Genomic DNA, 23,777 nt, shown 5'->3' with positions numbered 1-23,777 from the left:
ACTGACCTTTTCCCACCTGTGCTGGTTGAGCTACTGCAGGTTTTCAGTGCACAACAAATGGGGCTCTGGGCTAAAACACAGAGGTGCCTTCTGGGGTCGGGACACTCCGAGGATCCAAGACCTTTCTGTCCCTCACCTGCTCTGGCTTTTAAGCCACATCCCACTGTCACAGGCCACTGACCCTCCCAAAAACTGTTCCCTGAGTGAAGCAGTAAGACATTCACAAGGTTAAAGGGTGAAGATGCCCTTTCCTGGCTAGAGATTCCACACCTAAAGTCTTTATAGGCTGAAATCCAGACACTGCAAGTGCTCATAAATACTGTCCCCCCCCCAAAAAAAAAGAAAACAAGGCAGTAATATTCTTAAATTTCCTCTGAAACTGAAAAAAAAAAAAGCAGCTACACTACAAAACACCTGCTTTTCTTGACTTTCCAAGAGGCACAGCTACCACTGCCATTAAAATAGGCCACGTTCTGCCCCCTCAGTGACCTCCAAAATGCTCCTCAGGCCTGGATATTGCTGAGATCACTGCACAGCCACTCCTTTATAATATCTGGGTTATTATAAAGGACACGGACACAAAACCTTCATTTCAGCAGGAAAATGAAGGATAACTGGCAATGAGGTCAAACCTGCTCTTGCTAATTCCCAACTCCAACATGCTTCAGGTACTTCCATTGTTTTGATGTAAACCTGGAAACTCAAACTGAATTTTGGGGCCTAAACAAGTGGGAAAGGGAAGCACAGAGTTTTATGGGATGGGTCAGCAACTCAATCTCTTAAGGATTTTGTGCTTTAAGTGTTTCTCCCTACCTAAAGTCTATGGAAGTGTCATTAAGGGGATGGAGACCTCTAATGTGGCTGGGAAAATAACTGTCTGTGGTTATGTGGTTAAGGAGAGCACAGAATTCATCTTATTTAAGATGAGAATACTGTAAATAAGTAGAAGGGCAAGATTTAAGTAGCAAGACTAAATTAAATTTCTGAGCTGGGACTGATCATTAAAAGTGAGAAAAGTGCAGCTCAGGAACAGAGTTTCATTTCTTGATACTCATTTTGGGAAGGGACTAATTACATCATTTCATCATTAGACTGGATATTGGGAAGAAATCCTTCCCTGTGAGGGTGGGGAGACCCTGGCACAGGTTGCCCAGAGAAGCTGTGGCTGCCCCTGGATCCCTGGAAGTGTCCAAGGCCAGGTTGGAGCAACCTGGGCTGGTGGAAGGTGTCCCTGCCCGTGGCAGGGGGTGGAACTGGATCATCTTTAAGGTCCCTTCCAACCCAAACCCTTCTGGGATTCTATGATCCTGTATAAATTGCCTCTACTATTGATGGGAAAAGTTAAAACAGATATTTTTCACTTGCCTCTTTTGCACCTTCTTTGGAATTTTCCTTCTCTTCTTGATCTGGGGAATAATTAAGAACGAGGTAAGTCTGTGCACTTGAAGTAAAATGAAATTATATACAGAGAAGCTTATCTGGTTTGTGTATTTGCTGGTACTTTGTGCACTGCCAAGAGCCACTTGCAGGTGCAAAAGAGGAAAGAAAAGAGACAACCAGTGATCTGGGGTCCAGAGCAAAATACAAGTCAGCACGGTCTTAAAACAATTTGGGGTTGGTAGGACAGGCCTAATTCAGCCCTCACACCACAGGCAGGGCTGGAAAACACGTCACTGCTGCTGCTCCTGTTTGGGAAGGGAGGGAACTGGACAGGGAACAGGCAGGTGCTTGGGGAGGAGCGTGAGCTGCTGCACAGGAAGCAGGGAAGGGACACAATCTGCCACCTCAGCAGGAAGGGCAGAGGGACAGCAGCCTGAAGGACTCAGCTGAGACAACCTGAAGCATCATCTCACATCATTTCAGCACCCAGCCCCACAAAACTGTGACCTGAATGACACATCTTGTGTTCTGTGCAGCAGCACCCCAGAGAGCGAGGCACCACCAGTGATCCCTGTGACTCACTCCCACAGAAATGCCAAACAGTGCATTTCTCAGGCCCTGTTTTTTCCAGGACTAAGACCTAACTGAGGGCTGCAGGCAGGGATCCAGGAATGGGATTAATAGCACTAAACCCCCTCCAAAAGACTGCAGTGTTCAGTTAATCACTTTTAGGAAAACGTTGGAACAGGAAAACAGGCCCACCTGTTACACACCAGCCTAGAATTAAACACTAACCCCAACCTAGAGGATGTTTTTTTCTATTCTTTCCATCAACCCTGATGAATGAATGCTTAGTCTCTGGCTTTTTAAGACTTCTTTGGACTATTTTACAGGCAAAAAGTGCTCTGAAAATCAGTTCCTCTAAACTGCTCTTTGAGTTTGGAGCTCAGCGACTCGATTTCCACCTGAGTCCCACCTTAGGCACTTGAGTATTTCTGAAGATCTGCGCCAGGTTCCCTAAAAAAAAAGACTCCCAAACTGTTCAAGGATCAAATCTACCAGCAAAGGTAAGTGTTTGGGTTTGCAGATTCTGTTGTGTTAGGAACCAGCAGAGCCCAAGGTGTGCTACGTTCTCTGCCCTCTGCTCACAGTCTGAAAAACACTTCTCCCCCCCCCCCAAATAAAAGGGTGTATTGCCAAAGACTGGGCTGTCATACACTGATTCCATGTCTTAAATCCTCTGTTTTCTTTCCCTGGCACTAATTATTGCAGATTAACGCAGCTGATGAATTAGCACAGCAAAACTGACAGGATGGATGCAAGGAGAGGTGCCAAAAAGAATTAACTGAAAACTATTTATTTGGGAAAACAACCCAAGCAATCTACAAAATTCTACTCTATTGCACTGGGAATCAGTTTTTTACAGTTGTATTTCTCAGCCAGGAATAATTAAAAACCACACAATTCATTACCATCAGCAAAATATAATAATCTGAGACACACCTGGTTCTGATAACGGGTTCTTCATCATCATATTCCCCAGATAGTACTCCTGGATGTTTATTTTCTGCAATCAGAAGAAGGTAAAACAGGTGTCAGTGACTGTTTCTCCCTGCTTTTTGAAGGAATTCCAGCCTTCTGGAGGAGTTGAGCCAAGGGGGAAGGGGTTGTGAGCAGCCCACCTGCCCCGTTTCCTTCTCCTCGTGGTACTGACGGATGTGTTTGCCATGGCAGACCTCGTAAGTCCAGTAAGACTCAATCTTAAAATTGAAATACATTTTTAAAAATTACGTTTAGATACATTTACACACCACAAAACCCCCCAAAAACGTTGGGCTTGCAACCCAAGCAACTGTGTGGGCATGCTGGGGGCACCCTCAAAAACAAGAGCACAGTGAGGGCTCTCAGTGCTCCCCAAACATTTCAGTGATGTTCCAAAGAACCACCCCAGGCAAAGCTTCCTTGACTCTCACACAGATAAAACAAAGGGAAAATAAATAAATAAATAGGTAAAATTGTCAGTAAAATCCACGTTTTCCAATTGCTACAGTAGCAACACAATTTCTCTGAATCATGATGTCTTCGGTCATACAGAATTTTATCTGCAATATTAAGATATAAAGGTGCAGAGACCTTATTTCAAACTGAACTAGTACTTGATTTACTACCCAAACCTTGACACGGACTGGACCACACACAGCCTTTTAATTAGCATTTAATACCAACACAGAAGTAACATACTCTATAGGAACAGCTGCTTTGCTTAAAGAGAGGTTCCAGCAGTTCCCCTGGAGTAGGGCCTTTATAGTCCTTTTCTTCTTCCTGGAACAGAAGGGATATTTTGTGACGTTAAAAATGACACGATAAAGGCTCATCTCCCCTTTATAATTTCAAAGTAACTCTGCTGGACTCACCTCGTTGCCACTGGCTACCAGTGGCAGGATACACTTGTATTTCTCTTTATCCACAGTGGTCATGATGATGTAATTGTCCTCTTTGTACAGGACACCAGTCGTGGGCTGTGGAAACGACCAACCTTTGCATCAGCCAGGTGGGTTTTCTGAATGCTACTGGTCAGAAATACCCCTGAACCACTGACTGGTGCTGCTGATTCCAGAGTATTTCCTGGGCATTAATTATAGCACAAGGCTATAATTAATTGGTGGTTAAAACTGGCTGGGGGTTGCTTTCTGTCCACTTTGCTTCGATCCTTCACCTCCACCCACATCCCCACCATGCCCCAGATCCCACTTCTCCTCCACATCCCCCCTGTCCCCCAGATCCCACTTCTCTTCCACATCCTTGTTACTCCCGCTTCCCTATTTCCCTGTACGGTTCTTATAAAGACCTTCCTTTTACCCCCCAGCCCCAGCCATCCCCCTTTACCCCCTGCCCTCCCCACGCTGTCAGGACACAATCCCCCTGGATTCTCCCAGCCCTCCCCACGCTGTCAGGACACAATTCCCCTGGATTCTCCCAGCCCTCCCTACCCTGCCAGGACCCAATCCGCCGGGATTCTCCCAGCCCTCCCCACGCTGCCAGGACCCAATCCGCCGGGATTCTCCCAGGCTCAGGCCGTGTCCCCCAAGCCCTCGAGCCCCGTCCCCGCTCTGTGGCGGGTGCCCCGTTCCCCGCCGTGCCCCTCACCAGGCTGAGCTCCGTGCCGGGCCAGTTCACCCTGAACGGGATGTCGTCGCTGAGCTGCGGGAGCGCTCGGCCGCCCTGGGCCACGGCCGCCACGGCCGCCAGGAGCCCGCAGAGCAGCGCGGGGGCCGGGCGGGGCCCGCCGCCGCCCCTGGCGGGGCCCGGGGCCGGGCAGGGCGGCCCGCAGCCCCTCGGGGGGCCCGGGCAGGGCGGGCCGCAGCCCCTCATGCCGGCCGGCGGCTCCGCGGAGGCCGCGCTGCGCCGCCCGCCACGTCGGCTTCCGGCAGCGCCCATCAACAACCGGGGCAGCGCCCGCAGCCCCGTCCCCGCAGCATCCGGGGCGGCCCCGCCGCGAACGCAGGTGAGGTCCGCGGGCACCGGGACGTGAGGGGGGAACGAGGGAGGGAAGGGGGCACTGAGGGAGGGAAGGGGGACGGTGAGGGGGGCGAAGGGGCGAGTGAGGGAGGAATGAGGGAGGGGGGGAGAGCGGGATGCGTGTGGTTAACTTCGGTCATTAGGCGTGTAATTAACTTCGGTCATTAGTGTCTGCGCTGAGGGTTAAACACGACCGACAGCTACGAGGTTATGAGTGTAAGACAGCGCTCTAAAGGTTCCCTGTGTGTGCATCTCTATAAAAAACTGTGTCTGTATATATACACCTATGTATGTATATGAATGTGTGTGAAATATGCCCTGTATATAAATAGATGTGCCTGTATAGACACACTTGTTTATATATATGTATGTGTGTGTGTGAAATATACCCTGTATATAAATAGATGTGCCTGTATAGACACACTTGTTTATATATATGTATGTGTGTGTGTGAAATATACCCTGTATATAAATAGATGTGCCTGTATAGACACACTTGTTTATATATATGTATGTGTGTGTGTGAAATATACCCTGTATATAAATAGATGTGCCTGTATAGACACACTTGTTTATATATATGTATGTGTGTGTGTGAAATATACCCTGTATATAAATAGATGTGCCTGTATAGACACACTTGTTTATATGTGTGTGTGTGTGTGTGTGAAATATACCCTGTATATAAATAGATGTGCCTGTATAGACACACTTGTTTATATGTGTGTGTGTGTGTGTGTGAAATATACCCTGTATATAAATAGATGTGCCTGTATAGACACACTTGTTTATATGTGTGTGTGTGTGTGTGTGTGTGAAATATACCCTGTATATAAATAGATGTGCCTGTATAGACACACTTGTTTATATGTGTGTGTGTGTGTGAAATATACCCTGTATATAAATAGTGTGCCTGTATAGACACACTTGTTTATATGTGTGTGTGTGTGTGAAATATACCCTGTATATAAATAGATGTGCCTGTATAGACACACTTGTTTATATGTGTGTGTGTGTGTGAAATATACCCTGTATATAAATAGATGTGCCTGTATAGACACACTTGTTTATATATATGTGTGTGTGTGTGTGAAATATACCCTGTATATAAATAGATGTGCCTGTATATACACACTTGTTTATGTGTGTGTGTGTGTGTGTGTGTGAAATATACCCTGTATATAAATAGATGTGCCTGTATAGACACACTTGTTTATATATATGTGTGTGTGTGTGTGAAATATACCCTGTATATAAATAGATGTGCCTGTATAGACACACTTGTTTATATATGTGTGTGTGTGTGTGTGAAATATACCCTGTATATAAATAGATGTGCCTGTATAGACACACTTGTTTATATATATGTATGTGTGTGTGTGAAATATACCCTGTATATAAATAGATGTGCCTGTATAGACACACTTGTTTATATATATGTATGTGTGTGTGTGAAATATACCCTGTATATAAATAGATGTGCCTGTATAGACACACTTGTTTATATATATGTATGTGTGTGTGTGAAATATACCCTGTATATAAATAGATGTGCCTGTATAGACACACTTGTTTATATATATGTATGTGTGTGTGTGAAATATACCCTGTATATAAATAGATGTGCCTGTATAGACACACTTGTTTATATATATGTATGTGTGTGTGTGAAATATACCCTGTATATAAATAGATGTGCCTGTATAGACACACTTGTTTATATATGTGTGTGTGTGTGTGTGAAATATACCCTGTATATAAATAGATGTGCCTGTATAGACACACTTGTTTATATATATATATGTATGTGTGTGTGTGAAATATACCCTGTATATAAATAGATGTGCCTGTATATACACACTTGTTTATATATATGTATGTGTGTGTGTGAAATATACCCTGTATATAAATAGATGTGCCTGTATAGACACACTTGTTTATATATGTGTGTGTGTGTGTGTGAAATATACCCTGTATATAAATAGATGTGCCTGTATAGACACACTTGTGTATATATGTGTGTGTGTGTGTGAAATATACCCTGTATATAAATAGATGTGCCTGTATAGACACACTTGTTTATATGTGTGTGTGTGTGTGTGTTTGAAATATACCCTGTATATAAATAGATGTGCCTGTATAGACACACTTGTGTATATATGTGTGTGTGTGTGTGAAATATACCCTGTATATAAATAGATGTGCCTGTGTATACACACTTGTATATACACATATATAAATTTTTAAGAGAAGGGGTCAGGACAGCACATAAAAATAACAGATGTGAGAGTTTCTGTTCTTGCTGGGTTGTGACTTCAGGTCGTGTTCTTAAGTTAATTCTACTGGTTGGGGTTTATTCTTTATATTAGGCTTAAAAAGTGAAATGAGGCACTGAGAGGTTATGGCTTGTTGGAGTCCAGGTCAGGACTTGACAATAAAAGGAATTGTTTCCTTGAGAATAAAGGGGCTTATCCTCTGCATTTAAGGATAAATTAATATGCACAGGGCAAGATTGGGAACAGGTTTAGCAGTAGCTTTGTGTGTGTGCTCGTGTAGTGAAGCCGTATCTGAAATCTCTATAATTTGCACAAATATAGCTTGAGTTTGAACCAGCAGGAAAAAAAAAAAAAGAAGCCTAAATGGCCTATAAAAGGTGTACATTAATTTTTTTTTGTGGTGACTGAAAGGCTTTTGGTGGTGACCAAACCTGCAGGGAGAGCAGTGGCTCCAATCCCACGCAGCAAGAACAAATTTATATCTTTATTATTCTATTTCCCGTGCTTTAATTAATTTCTAAGGTGGCACAGTTTATAGGAGCTGTTGTGTTTTGTTTTTCATCCTCATTCCCAGCGCGTTTGGGTGTAATTAAGACACACCTTGATGTCCATCCTCCTATGGACACACTTTAAAAATAACATTTTTGGAAACTTCCAACCCTGTTAGTCAACGCGATGCATTTTTATTGCACTGGAGTTCTACACATACAATGTGTATTATTGCCACGTTTTATGGATTTGGGAAGCAAATGAACCAACAAAGCCTTGAAGACAATTAAAGACAGAACATGTGGAGCTACACAGAATCACAGTGCTTAAACAGTGAGAGTTTTAGAGAGAGAATCATCCTTGATGGTTTGGGATCATTAGTGAGCACAGAGCACCCCCCTGCCCTGTTTTAAGGAACAAGGCTCAGTCTTTGAGGAAAGAGTTTTTAAATTTAGAAGGAATTTTTAAGAGAGCAGACAGTGTTCATGGCGTTGCACGTGGTTTTACTTTCACAAGTCTAAACCAGGAAGATGCAAAGAAGAGAAAGGGGTGACCTTTTTAGGGGAAAAGAGACATTTCTTGCAATTACTGGTGCAGAATCCAGGCCTCCAAGCAGCCACTAAAAACACATTCCCTGGCTGAGAGAACAGACGTTACCTGGTGGTTGAAACAGGACCATTTACGTTAAGATATAAAAATATACTTTGTTAAAAGTTAATAAAAATAAATTTTTGAGGAGCGAGACAGATCCGCGTTGGGACGGGAATTCCATGTGCTGATGGGTTGAGTCAGGAAGCCAACTGGCCTACACTGGGGGCTCCCCAACCCTCTTGGGATGTCACTGAAAAGAGGGTTCCTTCCTTCATTACCTCCTGTCAGTGAATCCCTGAAAACAGGCTTAAAAATCTGTCCTCGGAGCTGGGTGGATTTTTTAAGAGAACAACAACAGCGTTTAAAAGTAACAGACGTGAGAGTTTCTCTTCTTGCTGGGTTGTGATTTCAAGTCCTGTTCTTAGTTAATTTTACCATTTGGGGTTTATTCTTTATATTAGGCTTAAAAAGCGAGGCACTGAGAGGTTATGGCTCGTTTGAGTCCAAGTCAGGACTTGACAATAAAAGGAATTATTTCCTTGACAATAAAGAGGTTTATCCTCTGCATTTAAGGATAAATTAATACATAAAGGGCAAGATGACTAATTTAGTGGAATAACTTCATTTCAGAGCAGCTGAACATTGATATAAATGCTCCACTGTGCAAAATTTCTCTCTGTAGTAGCACTGTGGTCTTGAATCACAAGAAACCACCAGTTAGATCTGTGGGACTTGTCTCTGAATGCTGATTTTAAAAATAAGCTATTTAGAATATGCTATTTAAAAATAATCTAAAGATTTAATGCTAGACCTGAAATAATAATTAAAAAAAATATATATATCTTTAAACAAAGAGAAGCTTAGTGAGATTCCCATGCAGGTGTAGTCTTTGGATGAAAGACTACTTTGGATGAAAGACCAAAACCACACCTAAAACCTTTTCCCTGCTGAAATGAACGATTCTGGTAATTTTAATGACCGACTCCTATTCTGAACGCAGCGTTAATTAAAGATATGCACCGCTAATTAAGGTAGCACAGCACAGAGAAACGCTCCTCCCAGTTACCAGAGCCACAAAAACTCCTCTGGAGACGGGACCAGGTCGTTAGAGAGAGCGGGACGGAACCAGGTCGTTGGAGAGAGCAGGACGTGGCTTTATAGACAATTGGGGGGCTGGTGCTTTTTCAAGAGCTCCTTGACCAGCGTCTCCAGGGAGAAGAGGTGCTCGTCCACGTCCTCGGGGACGAGGCTGCGGATGGAGTTGGCCAGCTCGAAGAGGTACTCGGTGTTGCGGCCGCTGGGCCCGGCGGCGCCCAGGATCTGCCGCGCGATGTCCTCTAGCGGCGCGGGGCCCAGGTAGTTGGGGTTGTCGCGGGTGCCGATGTAGAGCTGCACCTCGAAGGGCTGCACCGACGAGTCCTTGGGGTAGAAGATGACGCTCGTGGTCCTGTAGCCCCCCTTCTCCCTGAAGTCCAGGTGCGCCATCACCTCGCCCTCCTGCCCCGCCGGCAGCCGGTAGGCGACGCCCCACACGCACCCCTGGACAAAGGAGACCCAAAGGGTACTCAGTATTTAGGCAAAACTCTCTTAAACCAGTCCTGTGGCTGTTTCTTTGAAAGGGCTGCTTTATTTAGGCAGTTCATAGAATCAGAGAATCTCAGGAAAAGACCTCTGAGATCATCAAGTCCAACCCTTGATCCAACCCTGCCGTGGTTCCCAGCCCATGGCACTGATGCCACATCCAGTCTCACCTTAAACACCTCCAGGGACGCAGAATCCACCCCCTGCCTGGCCAGCCCATTCCAATGGCTGATTACCCTCTCTGTAAAAAATTCCTTCCTAATATCCAACCTAAATCTCCCCTGGCACAGCTGAAGACCCAGCCCTTTTGTCCTACTGCTGGCTCCTGGGAGAAGAGCCTGACCCCCACCTGGCTACAACCCTCCTGTCAGGGGGCTGCAGAGAATGAGGAGGTCTCCCCTGAGCCTCCTCCTCTCCAGCCTAAAGAACCCCAGCTCCCTCAGCCTCTCCTGCACTGCTGTGGGCTGCCCACGTACCTTCAAAATCAGGCTACACCTTGTTCAACTGCAGGAGGTGACGCTGAAATTAGAACAGACTTGTCACATCACTTGATGTTTACATCAAATGATGTATGTTTGATATATGTTTATATCAAATTCTGCATCTTACAACTGGGTGGCCAAAGTGACTACTCCAGAAAATACTTTAAAATGTCCCTTTGGTAATAACAGACCCAAACTACAACCAAGTTCTGAGATTAGATTGATTATCTGAAACAATCAAGAGCCATTGGTGTAACTCCAAGAAACGCTAGGAGAACTTTTCCCTAAAGATAATACAATTATTTGCTTGTAAAGAAGCAACAATTAAGAGAGATTGGGAATACAACAGGGCATTCTGGACACAGAGACAGACAGGAGTTCTGTACCTCAGCATCTTCAACCAGAGTCACAACTCTTCCAGGCTGAAATGTAAAAGAAGAAACCATAACTCAGTTAGAGGCTTTTACCCTAAATCATGAGCAAAACTAAAACAAAGCGAGAAAAAAACAATGAAAGACTCAGAGAACTAATCCAGGACAATCCCAATACGGTCTAGATCCAGTATAAATATTTTCTGAGAATAGCTTTTGATCTGTATCAGACTAACTTTGATAAACTGAATGTTAAATTCTGAGTGGACGGTGTCTGCAACACAGAAATTAAATGAAGGGCAGTCAGAAATGGGGAGGGTTTCAACGTCCTTGCTTTACATGTGCCGTCCAGACTGAATTCTATTCCAGTTTAAAACAAGTGATTATTTATTAACAGTACAGTAACAGTGATAATTAACGGTTTCATTAATGTAAAACTGTCCTCAAGGAGCCCTTGGGGCCTCGCTGGACAGAGGGGAGAATACCTTGCAAATGGCTTATTTTTCCCAAGAAGATACTTCTTTGTAGGGAGAGTAAGAAGCCAGTGTGTAAATACTGGAAACACAATAGTTGAAATTCCTTTTATAAAATTTTAAAACATAAACCCCTATGCTGAACTACATCTGCAGTTTAAAATCGCTAATTTTGGCATCAAATGAGTTCTCTCCCAGCATGCAGCATGAGCCCTCTATTCCTGATCTGACTGATAAAATAAGGCAACAAAACTAGATGAACACCAAATGATTCCTATTTCCTGAGGAGAAATAGGTCTGTTCCCATGATTCATGGAAGATAACTTAGGTGTTCCTTTTGGAAAGCTTTTTCCATAGCTATTAATACTTCCATAACTTGTGCCCTCAATACTGGTCAAGAAGATTTTTGTAAATCGTGGATTGAAGAGACATTCTGGGGTGGAAAGCAACCTTATCCTTACAGAACTGCAGCCTAATTGCATTAAATTTTATCTGAATTGATTTGATTTAATACGAAGGGAGGTACTGAGAGGTTCTTCGTGTTCAGGTGGGGTGTGTGGTGGGAGAAGGATCTGTTTGCCCAGGGAAGGGCAGGGTATTTAGTGTATTGGTTCCCAGAGTCCTTGGCTCGCCTGGAACTACCCAAAACAAACAGTAAGGAACAAATAACTAAATACTTGTTGATAGAGGGATTAATTACTGCTTGTACTACTGGGAGTAATTCTCTGACAATCTTTTTTAAACACAACTAAGGTGTAAGTTGCTGTATACTTTGAAGAGCTGCTTTTTCCTCGTTTTATTGCTGTTTTTTAACACGTATCAGGACTGAAGGAGCAGTGGCAGCTCAAGCCGTGTTATCTCTAAGCTCTGTGCGAGGTGTTTTATCGTGTTATTTACACCTAGATGAAACTTCCTTCCACGCCACACACAGCGAGCTGTTATTTTAAAATAATCCTTAAAGCCGCACACAGCAAGCTGTTATTTTAAAATAATCCTTAAGCTTTTTTTTTTTTTTTTCTGCAGGAGGAGCTCTTTTTTAAAGCTTTATTCCAGGTTTACGGTGGAGTTACTGGGTGCAGGTCACACTTTATCCTCACTCCCATTATGTCTTCGTGACAACTGGGAATGTCACTCCCTTGGGAATTTTGGTTTCTTTTTCTTGCTAGTTTTTTGGTTTTTTTTGTTTTCTTCTTTTTTTTTTTTTTTAAATTTTATTTTCTCCTTTTCCAATCGGGTTTTAAATATCTCCTCATCCGTGCATTTTTTTGATCTGAGAGCAGAATAAGTTGAAATACAAAGCGAGGAGGTTACTGCCTTTTCCCATTCCCTGTGCACAGCCCGGCGCCCGCCCCGAGGGGTTTGCCCTCACCGAGGGGTTTGCCCCTCAGGTATCTGACAGCCTCAAGAACAGATCTGGCCGTTCCCGAGCCCCTCTTTTTGCAGTCCCTTATGCTGTCTGTTGTGTTTTTTTGCAGTCGTCGCCGGTGCCCGTCCGGCGGCGGGCGGGGCCTGTGCCCGGCCCGGCGCTGAGGGCCGCGCTCCCCCCGGCCCCGGCGCGGCTCACCTTGCCCGGCACCCCGCGGTGGTCGGTGCTGCCCTGCCAGAAGCGGCGGCTGTAGCCCCGGACGCGCCCCACCAGCTTCTCCTGGTAGGGGAAATCCACCTTCCAGATGAGGGAGCCGTAGCCGAACACCCACATGGCGGCCCGGCCCGGCGGGGCCTGCGCGCAGCCGCGGGGCGGCTCCGGGCGGGGGCACCGGCACTGCCGCCCGCCGCCTGCCGCCTGCCCTCAGGGCCGCGCGGGGCACGGGGACGGGACGGGACGGGGCTGGCGCGGTCCCTGCCGACCGGGGAGAGCCGCTTATCCCCCTGAAAACCGCCCGCAAGTCCCCCCGATAACCACCTCCGCCGAACAGGCACCCAAACCCTGCAACCACCTCCCACAAACCCACCACACTACCTCCCCGCAACCCCACTGACAGTCCCCCTCAAACCTACCAAACCACCGTCCCCCAACCCCACAAACAACCTCGCCCCCAAACCCCGCAACCGCCTCCCACAAACCCCACAACCACCCCCCCAAACCCACCAAACTACCTCCCCACAACCCCACTGACAGTCCCCCTCAAATCCACCAAACTACCTCCCCACAACCCCACTGACAGTCCCCCTCAAATCCACCAAACTACCTCCCCACAACCCCACTGATAATCCCTCTCAAACCCACCAAACAATCATCTCCCAACCAACCATGTCTCCCCCCTAACCCCACAAACAACCTCCCCCCCAAACCTTGCCAACAACCTCCCACAACCACACCTCCCCAAACCCCCAAACTACCTTCCCACAACCCCACTGACAGTCCCCCTCAAACCCACCGAACAGCTGTCTCCCAACCAACCATCTCTCCCCCCCCAACCCCACAAACAACCTCCCCCCCAAGCCTTGCCAACAACCTTCTGCCAATCCCCACAGTCAACCACCTTCTAAACAACCATCTCCCCCAACCCTACAATCTTCCCACAACCAACCACCTCCTAACCCCACAAACAACCTCTATCCCCAAGCCCCTCAACCATCTCCCCCAGCCCCCCAAACAACCACCTCCTCCCAACCCCACAAACAACCACCCTCCTCCAAACCCCACAAACCAAACCGAACCCTCTGCAAAACAAACAAAAACCTCTCTCTTACATAGGTTGTACCAACACGCATCTCTTTTTTTTTTTCCCCTCCTCTCTTCCTCCTGCAGAGTTCGATCCCAAGGATGGATTTCACGGAGGCCTATTCCGACCGATGCTCGGCCGTGGGCCTTGCAGCCAGGGAAGGGAACGTTGAAATCCTGAGGAAATTAATTGCTCAGGGATACAGCATCGATGTCCCGGATAACAGGAGGTGGGTGCCCATCCACGAAGCGGCAGCACACAATTCCAGTGAGTGCCTGAGGCTGCTCATTCGTGCAGGTAAAGAGAACATAGTAAATAGTGTGGTTTTCTGCTCGATTGCCCTGTCGTAGAAAATAGAAACGATGTAGATTTATCGTGTTCTTAACTTGTTTTGGGAGTTCCTGCGTGGTTTCACAGCTGTGGTAAAGAGAAATTGGCAGGTTGTGGCTCGCCAGTGACGTTTGGAAGAGGCACATCTGTAGGCCACACATCTCAAATAACTCCCTTGTTTTCTCAAAATAACTGTATTTTGGTACTTTGCTGCTGAATATCCCACTTTCCCCCTCCTCATCCCTCTCTGTAGCCCCATCCGATGACTACATCCACTCGAGGACGTTCGAAGGGCTGTGTGCTCTGCACCTCTCGGCACGTCACGGGGCCTTGGAATGTCTCCGTGTCCTCCTGGAAGCCGGGGCTGACCTCAACGATGTCACCACCGACGCCACCACCCCGCTCTTCCTAGGTCAGCTTTCCTGAAATCCCAAAAAACCAACTTTAAATTAAGTTCCTGTTCCGTGTCCCATAGACTTGTAGCCTAAATACCAGGGTTTAGGCTCAGAGATGGAGTGGCTCTGGAAATCCCCCTTTTATATTTATGGATAAATCTGTTTCAGGCAGTGTTTTAAAACAGAACTGTCGAACCAAATTGGTTTGCTGCATCACCTTTTCTTTGTTCCTAGCACAGGAAAGCTCTAGGAGGTACAGGATTACCATACGGATGAGGCTGTTTCAAGTCTTTTTGGTTTTATTTTAATTCCTCCCTGCTTCTTACATGAAAAGACTAATTTTTGCCATTTAGTAATCAAGGTCCACCATTTTAGCATTTCTTCTATGATTTATTTTTGACATAATTAAATACTTTAAACGGTGAATCCTCAGAGTCTAACTCATCTGATTAAATGTGTTTATTGTTTTACCTCCATAGCCAGGCAAACATCACAGGTCCCGTGTTACCTTTGTTTCCAAGTCTGTTCCAAGATAGGGGGAATTTGGGCATCCATGCAGTTCATTGTCTACTGTGGAACTGTCTCCATGTTCCATGGGAAAGAGGGAGGAGAGAAACTTGCTTTTGTTATCTGTCTTAACACAGTGGAGGTGGAATTTTAACAAGTTTAACTAAAAATTTCGTGGATAATTTCCATTCTCCAACACGGTTTTGGGGTGTAAACACAAAAGACAGTAAGAAGAAATAAGACAAATTTAAAATAATTCTGATTATTATGTCAGGAAGTTGGCAGTGAGACCTTTTGAGTTTTTCAGCGAGTTCGTAAATCCAAATATTTAAATTCTTTCTTTTGAAAGTTCTTTAATAATTATTATTTTTCCTTTTTTTTTTTTTATTACTGTTCTATTGAAGCTGTTGAAAATAAACACACAGAGGTCATAAAGTTTCTGCTCCAACACGGAGCAAATATTGAAGGTCCTCATTGTTGGTCTGGATGGAATTCTTTGCACCAAGCTTCTTTTCAGGTAACCTTTAAGCACATCCTGTAATTTCCATGTCACTGGTGTGTTCTGAGTGATAATTTATTTATTTTATTGCATTTTTATTGGATACATTTTCCTAACCAACCTAAGCAGTCATAAGGTTGTACTTACAAATATGGTGGCTTAATGGTGCTAATAAACTCATTTAATTACCATTTGTACTTATCACATAAATGAGCAAATGTGATAAATTAATTGAAACTTGTCTGATTTATTTGACCATTAATTATTCAATGCATCTTTAGAATATTGACATATTGTGTCTTATTTCAGTTTGGAGTGTGTGTGGGGAAAACAGATGATGTAATTTCCTTGCTTTTCCGTTGGTTGAGAGTAAAAATACTTATTTCAGGGTTCCACTGAGATAATGGAAATCCTCCTGGAGAAAGGGGCAAGCAAGAACTGTAGGGATGACTTTGGAATTACCCCCCTGTTTGTCGCTGCTCAGTATGGCCAGCTGGAGAGTTTGCGGCTGCTGGTGTCCCACGGTAATAACGAGCCTTCATTTCCCTTTTTGAACCTTCATCAGCTGTCACTAAACACAATTTTAGTTCTGCTCTTGCACGTAATCTGAAATTTTAGGTTGGGGTGTTTTTTTTCTTTCCTTATTGCTGTGGAAAACTCGTTGAGTTTGGAGTCGCGCCGGGGAAAAATAATCACCGGCCAACGTGACTTTGGTTTTGTTTTGTGTCAGGTGCAGACCTCAACTGCCAGGCCAAGGACAGAGCCACCCCCCTGCTGATTGCTGCACAGGAGGGACACTTGGAATGTGTGGAGCTGCTCTTGGCAGCAGGGGCAGACCCAAACCTCTACTGCAACGAGGACCAGTGGCAGTTACCGATTCACGCCGCGGCCGAAATGGGCCATGCAAAGTAGGTGGTGGAAAAGGCGTCCAGAAGATTCTGGTGACACAAATATAATCCCCAGGGAGGAAGTTCGGGCCTAAAAGGAAGAAAAATGAGTGTTCAAACTGATTTGTGGTTTAGAAGTCTTAATTCTTTTCACATTTTAAATGTCTGTTAGTAGTCTCTTTCAAACTGACAGAGAGTAGGTTTAGATGGGATATTGGGAAAAAATCCTTCCCTGTGAGGGTAGGGAGGCCCTGGCACAGGTTGTCCAGAGAAGCTGTGGCTGCCCCATCCCTGGGAGTGTCCAAGGGCAGGTTGGAGGGGGCTTGGAGCCACCTGGGCTAGTGGAAGGTGTCCCATGGCAGGGGGTGGAACTGGATCATCTTTAAGGTCCCTTCCAACCTCAACCATTCTTTGGTTGTATAATTTTTAATTCAGCATCTAACCTGGGTTTGATCCACATTCTAATGAGTTTAGAGGGTTTTCCACAGTGCTGAACCAGATACCAATTCACTTCATGGCCATTTTACTCTCCATTATAAAATATAAATGACATGGCTTTATACATGGCTTGAACAGCTGCTAATTAGAATTATATTCCTAACCAGTAAGTAGCAGAAGTAATTAGGTGCAAATATTAAGTTAGCTGAACCAGGCAGAAAAATCAAAGCCACAAAACAGTCCCTTTAACCCTTCCAGAAATGCATTTGTAGCTTTGGCCAGTTTGAGTGATACAAGTCAGTTCCACTGCAGAAAGCCAAGAGTGGAAGGAAGTTTCTGGAGTAGCAGGACACTGGGGAGAAGGAGCTCTCAGGAACTCCATGATTTGCATGTATATTTGCACGTAACTGGTGACCCCTAAGCAGCACCAGTAAGTTCCAGTAGTAAAGGAACTGGTGTTTGTCACTAATGTGATGTAGCCTGGAGCTGTGAGCTATGAACAGAAAGATTTTTCTGTTCCACTAAATATTAATTTTTATTTGCAACTCACGTTTCCAGTTTGATTCCAGACTTCAGAAAAGTCTGGATTTAATGTGCAGCTCTAAAAAGGAGTGGGAGATAATAGGAAAGAGCTGTCCCTGGTTTGGATTAAAATATTTATTTCCAGCCTAAATCCATGCCAAAGCACAGTGTTTGCCAAGGACCTGTGTATGGAGTTATCAAGGTTGTTCTGTGCAGGCTCGGGAGTGAAAAATCAGGATTTTCTTCCAAACCGTGTGAAAATTGGCTGTGTGTTTAAAATGAATCATGGCACGAGATCAGAAACCAGTGGTTTGAAATATTTACAGGATCCTGGAGCTGCTGATCCCAGTTACTGACCGGATCTGTGACAAGGGCAAGGGCAAACTGAGCCCTGTGTATTCCGCCATATACGGAGGGGACGGGGCGTGTCTGGAAATGCTGCTCAAACAGGGCTTCAGCCCAGATGCTCAGGAGTGCCTTGACTTCGACTGCAGATCCCCCATGTGCATGATCTTCCAAAAAGAGTAAGGAAACCTCTTCTGTTTTGAAACTATTCGTGCTTATATCACCTTTTATTTAACTTCAAACGTGCACTTTCCCGCCTTCCTCCCTCAGTTGTTGCCTGTCATTTAGCATTTTTTCCAGAATTCTGTTTAGTTCCCCCTTTGCAGACACTCCTCCTTGGGAATATTAATGCCAAGTCCCGCTGTGTGCTGCATTAGGGAAAACATCTTCAATAAAGGCTTTTAAATCTTCTTTAAACCCAGATTCTAACAGAGCGTTTCACTTGTGTGGATCAAAATTGATGGCTTAGGTGCTGCCTTTAAATTCATTAGAGGTTCATTAGTGGGGAATTTAGTCCATGGCATGCTCCTAGGAAGTTGTCTTTAAAAATCCTTGCATGTTGTTTTTTCCCCCCCTTCTGTCCTGGTGTTGCTTAAACAATAAATAATTTAAATAATTTAGGAAGGGATGCAGAGCAGGTAATTACTTAAATGTCCTGTGAATGAGACAGGTAACATATATCACCACTTTCCTGAAGAGATGTGCCCTCTAATCATTAACTAAGCTAAAAAGCAGCGCGCTAATTATCGGTCATAATCTCAGTCGTTATCACACCGTTATCACGTCATCACCTTGTTGTGATGGATAACGACAAAAGGATTGCAGTGAAATGGTTTTATTTTTAAAACCGGAGCTCCCTGCGAATACGGCTGGATGCTGAAAGTGGGAGATGCTTTCTGAGGGGAAAACTTAACGGGATGCCCCTGTTCCTCCTCCCTGTTCCCAGGTATTTTCACTTCATCGACGTTCTCCTGAAGCACGGGATCACCCTCCGGGCCGTTAACTTGGGACACTGCCTGTGCCATAAGAAGTTCCCTTTGTTTCGGCGCTTCCTGAGGCTGGGCTGTTCCCTGCCCTCCGGGGAGGAATTAACGGATTTTATCCACTACAGCAACACGGTGCACAAGGAATACAAGCAGTGGCTGCCCTCCCTGCTCCTGGCTGGCTTTGACCCCCTGAATTTCATGTGTGCCCTCTGGTGAGCAGAGCCCCTCTCCCCTACTTGCTAAATACCACGGGCAAAGCTTGGTTTATAACCTGGGCTTTCCCAGGATGGGCCTTGATAATCAGTTGCCACGATCAGGAATGGGAGGGGCTGTGGAAAGTCTGAGATAAATCATTCGCACGCCACCACGTCTGGAGCCGGGAAAAAAATTCGGTGTAGGAAGAAAGCCAGACTGGAGGGAGGTTGCTTTATATCACTCCCCCGGAGAAAGGCATCACTGCCCGACTTTTATATAGAACATCTCTTTATAGCCCCCAAATTTAGCTCAGATTTTGTAGGTGTGTGTAAATACTGTAATGCAGCAATGGTAAGAAGAATTTCAAATGGGAGAAATAGGTCAGGAGAGATGGGATGGGAAGCAAATGGGAAGTGAAACCGGGCCAGGGCTGGGAGGAGAGGAAACGGATGCGGTTCAAGATTGTTAAACAAAACAATGTGGCAAATGTTCCAGTCTGGGCTTTATTTTTTTCGTTTGTTTTTTTTTTTTTAAATTTAAGTTTTCCCACGTACAAATATATTTAGTTGGGCACTACAGAATTCAACTCCTGTTTAAAGTTCTGAAATATTTGTGTTTTCTGCTGGCTGTAGTAAACACCCTACAAGGTTGCAACTCAGTGACTGAACAAATCTCACTGTCCTTGCATATCACACATGGTGCTTTTTGATATTTTACTCCCTAACCCACAAATACTTTTTATAGCAATTACTTCCTCTGTTTAAACACCCACTTTTTAATATAACACCCATCACACCGTCATCTAGAAAAATAACTTAGTTTTGGAAGGAAACGGAGGGAAATAAAATTACATCAGTAAAGACTTGTGCTGTAGAATTACTTGGGATTTCTCTGTAGTGGCTTCCTGTTTCTAGGCTTGGGATGGAGGTTGTTAAGGATTTGTCAGAAAAGCTCTCTCTCTGTGTTGTTCTCATTATTCTATTTATGCTGTTGTGTAAAATGGTATTTTAGGGGAGTTTTTGTCACGCAGGATTTTCTCTGCGAGTGAAAACGTCCTTAACTTTGTCCTGGAGTTCATGAACTGGAGCAGACTTCCTCGAGGTGTGGAGGAATACCTTTCCCAATACAAGGAGAAGTTCACCTGGACTCCCAAGAGCCACTTTGGTAAGCAGAAGAGGCAGGAGAAAAAAAAGTCTGTGTGTATACCAGCTTCCAAGTTATTTTTTTATTTGATATTCCAAATTATTTTTTTAATTTGATTTGTATTTCCAGTGGAGTGTCTGTCCTGTTCTGTCCAAAGCTTTGGACAGTAATTAAAATACAAACCATAAAAAAATCAAATCTGCTCAAAAATGTGGTCAGCCAAAATATTCAATTGGTTGCCCAGGAATTTTTGGCAGTTCACCCTTCAGAAAAGCGGCTTTAACACACAGGTGTGACCGAAAAATTGTGCTCAGGTGTCTGTTAGTGACTCCTTTCAAAGCCAGTTCTTATTTAAAAGATCTGTAATGATTTCTGAAATGTGTAGGTGATAATGTTATTTAATAATGCTTCCTTTGGAATGTTTGAGGCCAAAAGGATGTTTTTGGAGCTAAAAGAAAACCACAGCGGTTTATTTGGGGAAATTGAGGTGAAGTTCCCTCTTTGTTTCCTTTGCTATTAGTAAATATATTTGTGTTGTAAGAGCACCCAGTAACCACAGATGGAGAGGGAAAGGGAGCTGGGGGGGCAAAGGAAAGGGAACAGAAGAATTCAAGGACTGGCAAATCCCTTCACTTCCGCTCGTTACCTGCCAGAGCCCGGGGTGGGATCCAGGGAACTGCAGGCGGTCCCACAGTGTCCCTGATTGACTCGGGGTTCAATTTTCCAGCCTTCATTCCGCCCCTGTCTCACCTGTGCCGGCTGGAGATCCGGTCCTTGCTGAGGAGCGACCGGCTGCGCTCGGAGCGCGCCATCCGGGAATTGCCGCTGCCGGTTTGCCTCCAGGAATACCTGCTCTACCTGGACGTGCTGCGGGTCAACGCTATCCCAGACCTGGAGGATTCCCCGGGGCAGGGAGAGCAGGTAGCTCCTCCCACCGCTCCCTCCGTGGCTGAGGATGCAGGGAGGAGCGACACCAGCAACACCAGTGCCTGAACTCTGCAGGTTTTGTAACGGGAATTGGGAGACACGACTGTAAATACCCGCTGTAAGAATTCTTTTCAAGCTGTAGTTTTATACTACGTCTATAACTTTGCTACGACTTCCATGATTTATTGTTTAAAAAGCCTGTTGTAGCTTTCGAAGCGAACATTTTCTGGTTTTGTTGGGTTTTTTTTTTCTAACTCAGGGGGTAAAATGAGCTTGTTCAATGAACACAGCTTACAGAGTGGTCAAAATCTGTCAGTGGACGCTTTATTCCAAATACAGCGTTTACCAAATGGCACAACCTGACAGTCAGGGAACACAGTATTGCATCATTATTGCCAATTTATGTGTTGGGGAGGAATGTAGCTGAACCAGAGAAAGGCAAATAACATAAGAAAGGAAATTGTTTGCTGAAGGAACAGTGGTTCTCTTTTTTTTTTCCCCTTCCCTTGGTCATCAACATTTGGCAGAATGTCGGAGCTGGAGGCTTGGAGCCTGCGCCCAGTCCCTCCCCTTGCTCAGCCCGGGGCAAGGCAGGGAATGTCCCCACGGGCACCACCGTGTGCCAACAAAAATTCCTCCTCTGGTGAAGTGAAAAAGGACCCTCCGTCCTCATGGCCGGGCAGGGACATCTCGGGGAGCACAGCGGGGTCCCTCGCTGGGAAAGCCCTCGTCCTGCAGAGGAGAAGCTGCTGGGAGCACTGGGCTCACTGGTAGTAGATGCTGAAGGCGTGGAGGATGTACAGGAAGGCCGTGAGGAAGGCGAAGAACTGCACAGGAGGAAGAAGAGCACAAGCTGGGGTGAGCCGGGAGGGTCCAACCCCACCTCCTCCCAGTGAAGCCTCCCAACCTAGAGCTCTCCCCAGGCCTCAAAGAAGAGGCAAAGTTCCCAACTTTTCCCAGGAGCCAGCCCTGCAAGGTGGACCCTGGAAGCTCATGGTGGCTGCACAGCACAGCCAAGGTGAGGAGCTGAAGCTCTGCCCGGTGAGACGCTGCCGGGCTCTGGGTGGCTCTGCCATGGCTTTAATGTTTGCTGCTGCCTCTCCCAGGGGGAATTGTGGTTCTCCAGCCTGCCCGGGGTGCTCCGGGCCCACTCACCGAGGCAGCACTGTTGAGTTGGTAGTAGAGAGGTGAGTTGGGGCTGAACTCAGAGTTGATGGTGGCGTTGGCCTGCAGGACAGCGGCGCTCATGTACACGATGGCCGTGGCACCGTGGTACAAACTGTCCTGCAAAGCAAGGCTCGGGTGAGTGCTCCAGAGGGACACACAGCCGGACAGGGCTGGGATGGACCCTCCCTGCCGACAGCTGCCGGCGTCCCGGCCCCTCCTTACCAGCACTTTCCAGTTCTCGCTGTTCCTGTGGAAGCCCAGGAGGTAGCTGAGGAGGAGCAGCAGGGAGATGAGGCAGGAGGTGAGGGACACGTACATCACCCATCCCTGCAGCAGCGGGAGGGACACGGAGGTAGCGGCGACGAGGATCCACACCCAGGTCCCGCAGAGCTGCCGGGGACAAACAGGCGCCTCGGGTGAGCACGGGATGAGGAAAACTCCTGCCCTCCAAGTCCCTCCTGGGCTGGCCCCAGCAGCCAGCGGAAGCCCTGCATCCTTCCCGGAGCATCCCGGCACGACAGCGGCACTGGTTTCCTTGAACACTCAAGGGAAGTGAGTGTTCCTACGAAAGGGAGAGGTTTGCTGCTGCCTTCCACGCAAGGAAATGTCTCACCCTGAGGCGTTTGGTGCTTGAGCAGAAAATTGGGCTTTTATCTGGGAAAGGTGAATGGCCACAGCCACAGCGTTGCCCGGCCCTGCCCCGCTCGTTAATTCCCAGGGCTTGAAATCCAGCACGAGGAGGCCTCCTCACAGCTCCCCACACCAGCCCCGAGCCAGTAGCTCGCTCTGGATCCACCCAACAGGTTTACTGTGCACAAACAGCACCAGGGGTTTGTCGGGATGAGCCCGTGCTGCCCTGTGCCACCCCATCTCCGGTGGGCGAAGCCCGGAACTGCTGCGGGGAGCTGAGCCCACTGGCACTGCAGGGATTGTGCCTGTGGAGCAGCGGGGTGTGGGTCTCCAGCCCAGTGTCAAAGTACACCAGCTATTATTGCAGCCAGTCGCACTGGGTGCCCTCTGGACCCACGAGCACTTGAAAGAATCGTGGAATGTCACACATCAGAAGACGCCCAATTGCCTTCAACCCCTGGGAAGACTCGATACAGGATAGACACAGACAGGCTTGATACAGAGAGCGAAATTCCCTTGATTTTCAAGCAGTTTCTAGGTGCTAACAAGAGCTGCTTGTGCCCTGAGGAGCCAGCAGCTCTTCAGCCTCTCCCAGCCCTATGGCAGCCGGTGACCCTGGGATGGAGCTGGAGTGTACCTTGTCCTCAAGCTGTTCCAAAAAACCCCATCACGAAGACCACCTGTCCAGCACAGGCTCAAAGACAAGATGTTACTTCCCACAACTGCTGTGTCCAGGATCATTTGGGGGCTGCTCCCAGGAATTTAGCCGTGAGCCAGGTGCCGTAATGCAGCGGAGCTCGGGATACTCACGATCTCGGGCAGGATGAAGGCGTAGGGGATGGTTTTGAAGACGGCGGGTCCGGAGGGCAGGGCGGTCTGTGTGGAGGCCATGGAGGGACCCACCGAGGCCATGTCTCCTCAGCTGACACCAGGATCACTCGGCTCACCCTCGCCTGCACCGGGTTTTAAGGGACACAC

The 23,777-nt window shown here is 46.4% G+C and overlaps 4 protein-coding genes and 1 long non-coding RNA gene across 6 annotated transcripts in view; 1 reads left to right on the top strand and 4 right to left on the bottom strand.

Moving 5' to 3' along the window:
* The window catches only part of ERLEC1 (endoplasmic reticulum lectin 1), a 9,311-nt gene extending 4,493 nt beyond the window's left edge, over positions 1–4,818 (bottom strand). Inside the window, exons 1-6 of the mRNA XM_051792843.1 lie at positions 4,528–4,818; positions 3,795–3,899; positions 3,622–3,702; positions 3,063–3,140; positions 2,884–2,947; positions 1,366–1,406 (exon numbers count right to left, since the gene is read on the bottom strand). Of these exons, the coding sequence (XP_051648803.1) occupies positions 1,366–1,406; positions 2,884–2,947; positions 3,063–3,140; positions 3,622–3,702; positions 3,795–3,899; positions 4,528–4,818 (660 nt within the window). The remainder of the gene's footprint in view (positions 1–1,365; positions 1,407–2,883; positions 2,948–3,062; positions 3,141–3,621; positions 3,703–3,794; positions 3,900–4,527) is intronic.
* ASB3 (ankyrin repeat and SOCS box containing 3) lies at positions 4,744–21,474 on the top strand. 2 transcript variants are annotated; one of them, XM_051792844.1, is made up of 11 exons: positions 4,842–4,885; positions 12,638–12,810; positions 13,915–14,125; positions 14,412–14,570; positions 15,465–15,577; positions 15,948–16,083; positions 16,290–16,467; positions 17,733–17,930; positions 18,698–18,949; positions 19,963–20,096; positions 20,803–21,474. In XM_051792844.1, exons 3-11 carry the CDS (start codon positions 13,930–13,932, stop codon positions 21,066–21,068), a joined length of 1,632 nt encoding a protein of 543 aa, XP_051648804.1. In that variant the 5' UTR covers positions 4,842–4,885; positions 12,638–12,810; positions 13,915–13,929; the 3' UTR covers positions 21,069–21,474. The 2 variants fall into 2 exon arrangements, with proteins under 2 accessions (XP_051648805.1, XP_051648804.1); XM_051792845.1 differs by lacking the exon at positions 12,638–12,810 and having other exon boundaries at positions 4,744–4,885; positions 13,915–14,057.
* Positions 7,835–12,915, bottom strand: CHAC2 (ChaC glutathione specific gamma-glutamylcyclotransferase 2). Its single transcript, XM_051792847.1, has 3 exons — positions 12,727–12,915; positions 10,705–10,740; positions 7,835–9,794 (listed from the first exon to the last, which is right to left on the bottom strand). Exons 1-3 carry the CDS (start codon positions 12,859–12,861, stop codon positions 9,411–9,413), a joined length of 555 nt encoding a protein of 184 aa, XP_051648807.1. The 5' UTR covers positions 12,862–12,915; the 3' UTR covers positions 7,835–9,410.
* On the bottom strand, positions 13,182–13,906 carry LOC127473350 (uncharacterized). Its single transcript, XR_007905377.1, has 3 exons — positions 13,619–13,906; positions 13,352–13,466; positions 13,182–13,259 (listed from the first exon to the last, which is right to left on the bottom strand). It is a non-coding gene; the product is annotated as an uncharacterized LOC127473350 (long non-coding RNA).
* MALL (mal, T cell differentiation protein like) lies at positions 21,310–23,777 on the bottom strand. The gene is made up of 4 exons (XM_051792849.1): positions 23,610–23,777; positions 22,392–22,559; positions 22,158–22,286; positions 21,310–21,829 (listed from the first exon to the last, which is right to left on the bottom strand). The coding sequence occupies exons 1-4, from the start codon at positions 23,709–23,711 to the stop codon at positions 21,767–21,769; spliced, it is 462 nt and encodes a 153-aa protein (XP_051648809.1). The 5' UTR covers positions 23,712–23,777; the 3' UTR covers positions 21,310–21,766.

This window comes from Manacus candei, unplaced genomic scaffold, assembly GCF_025592945.1.
Source record: "Manacus candei isolate 608988 ecotype Guabito, Panama unplaced genomic scaffold, ASM2559294v1 h1tg000035l, whole genome shotgun sequence".
Taxonomy (NCBI): Eukaryota; Metazoa; Chordata; class Aves; order Passeriformes; family Pipridae; genus Manacus; species Manacus candei.
Note: the sequence above shows the minus strand (reverse complement) of the source record. Positions and strands in the feature narration are given on the sequence as shown.

What these genes read in the sequence shown, in the direction of transcription:
- CHAC2 (XM_051792847.1), bottom strand. Translation starts at nt 12,861, where the DNA reads ATGTGGGTGTTCGGCTACGGCTCCCTCATCTGGAAGGTGGATTTCCCC. An exon ending in ACCGCGGGGTGCCGGGCAAG is followed by an intron (nt 10,741 to 12,726) that starts GTGAGCCGCGCC and finishes TTTACATTTCAG; the next exon opens with CCTGGAAGAGTTGTGACTCT. An exon ending in CTCTGGTTGAAGATGCTGAG is followed by an intron (nt 9,795 to 10,704) that starts GTACAGAACTCC and finishes TCCTTTGTCCAG; the next exon opens with GGGTGCGTGTGGGGCGTCGC.
- ASB3 (XM_051792844.1), top strand. Translation starts at nt 13,930, where the DNA reads ATGGATTTCACGGAGGCCTATTCCGACCGATGCTCGGCCGTGGGCCTT. An exon ending in CACCACCCCGCTCTTCCTAG is followed by an intron (nt 14,571 to 15,464) that starts GTCAGCTTTCCT and finishes GTTCTATTGAAG; the next exon opens with CTGTTGAAAATAAACACACA. An exon ending in GACTCCCAAGAGCCACTTTG is followed by an intron (nt 20,097 to 20,802) that starts GTAAGCAGAAGA and finishes TCAATTTTCCAG; the next exon opens with CCTTCATTCCGCCCCTGTCT.
- MALL (XM_051792849.1), bottom strand. Translation starts at nt 23,711, where the DNA reads ATGGCCTCGGTGGGTCCCTCCATGGCCTCCACACAGACCGCCCTGCCC. An exon ending in CCTTCATCCTGCCCGAGATC is followed by an intron (nt 22,560 to 23,609) that starts GTGAGTATCCCG and finishes TGTCCCCGGCAG; the next exon opens with CTCTGCGGGACCTGGGTGTG. An exon ending in AACTCAACAGTGCTGCCTCG is followed by an intron (nt 21,830 to 22,157) that starts GTGAGTGGGCCC and finishes CCTCCTGTGCAG; the next exon opens with TTCTTCGCCTTCCTCACGGC.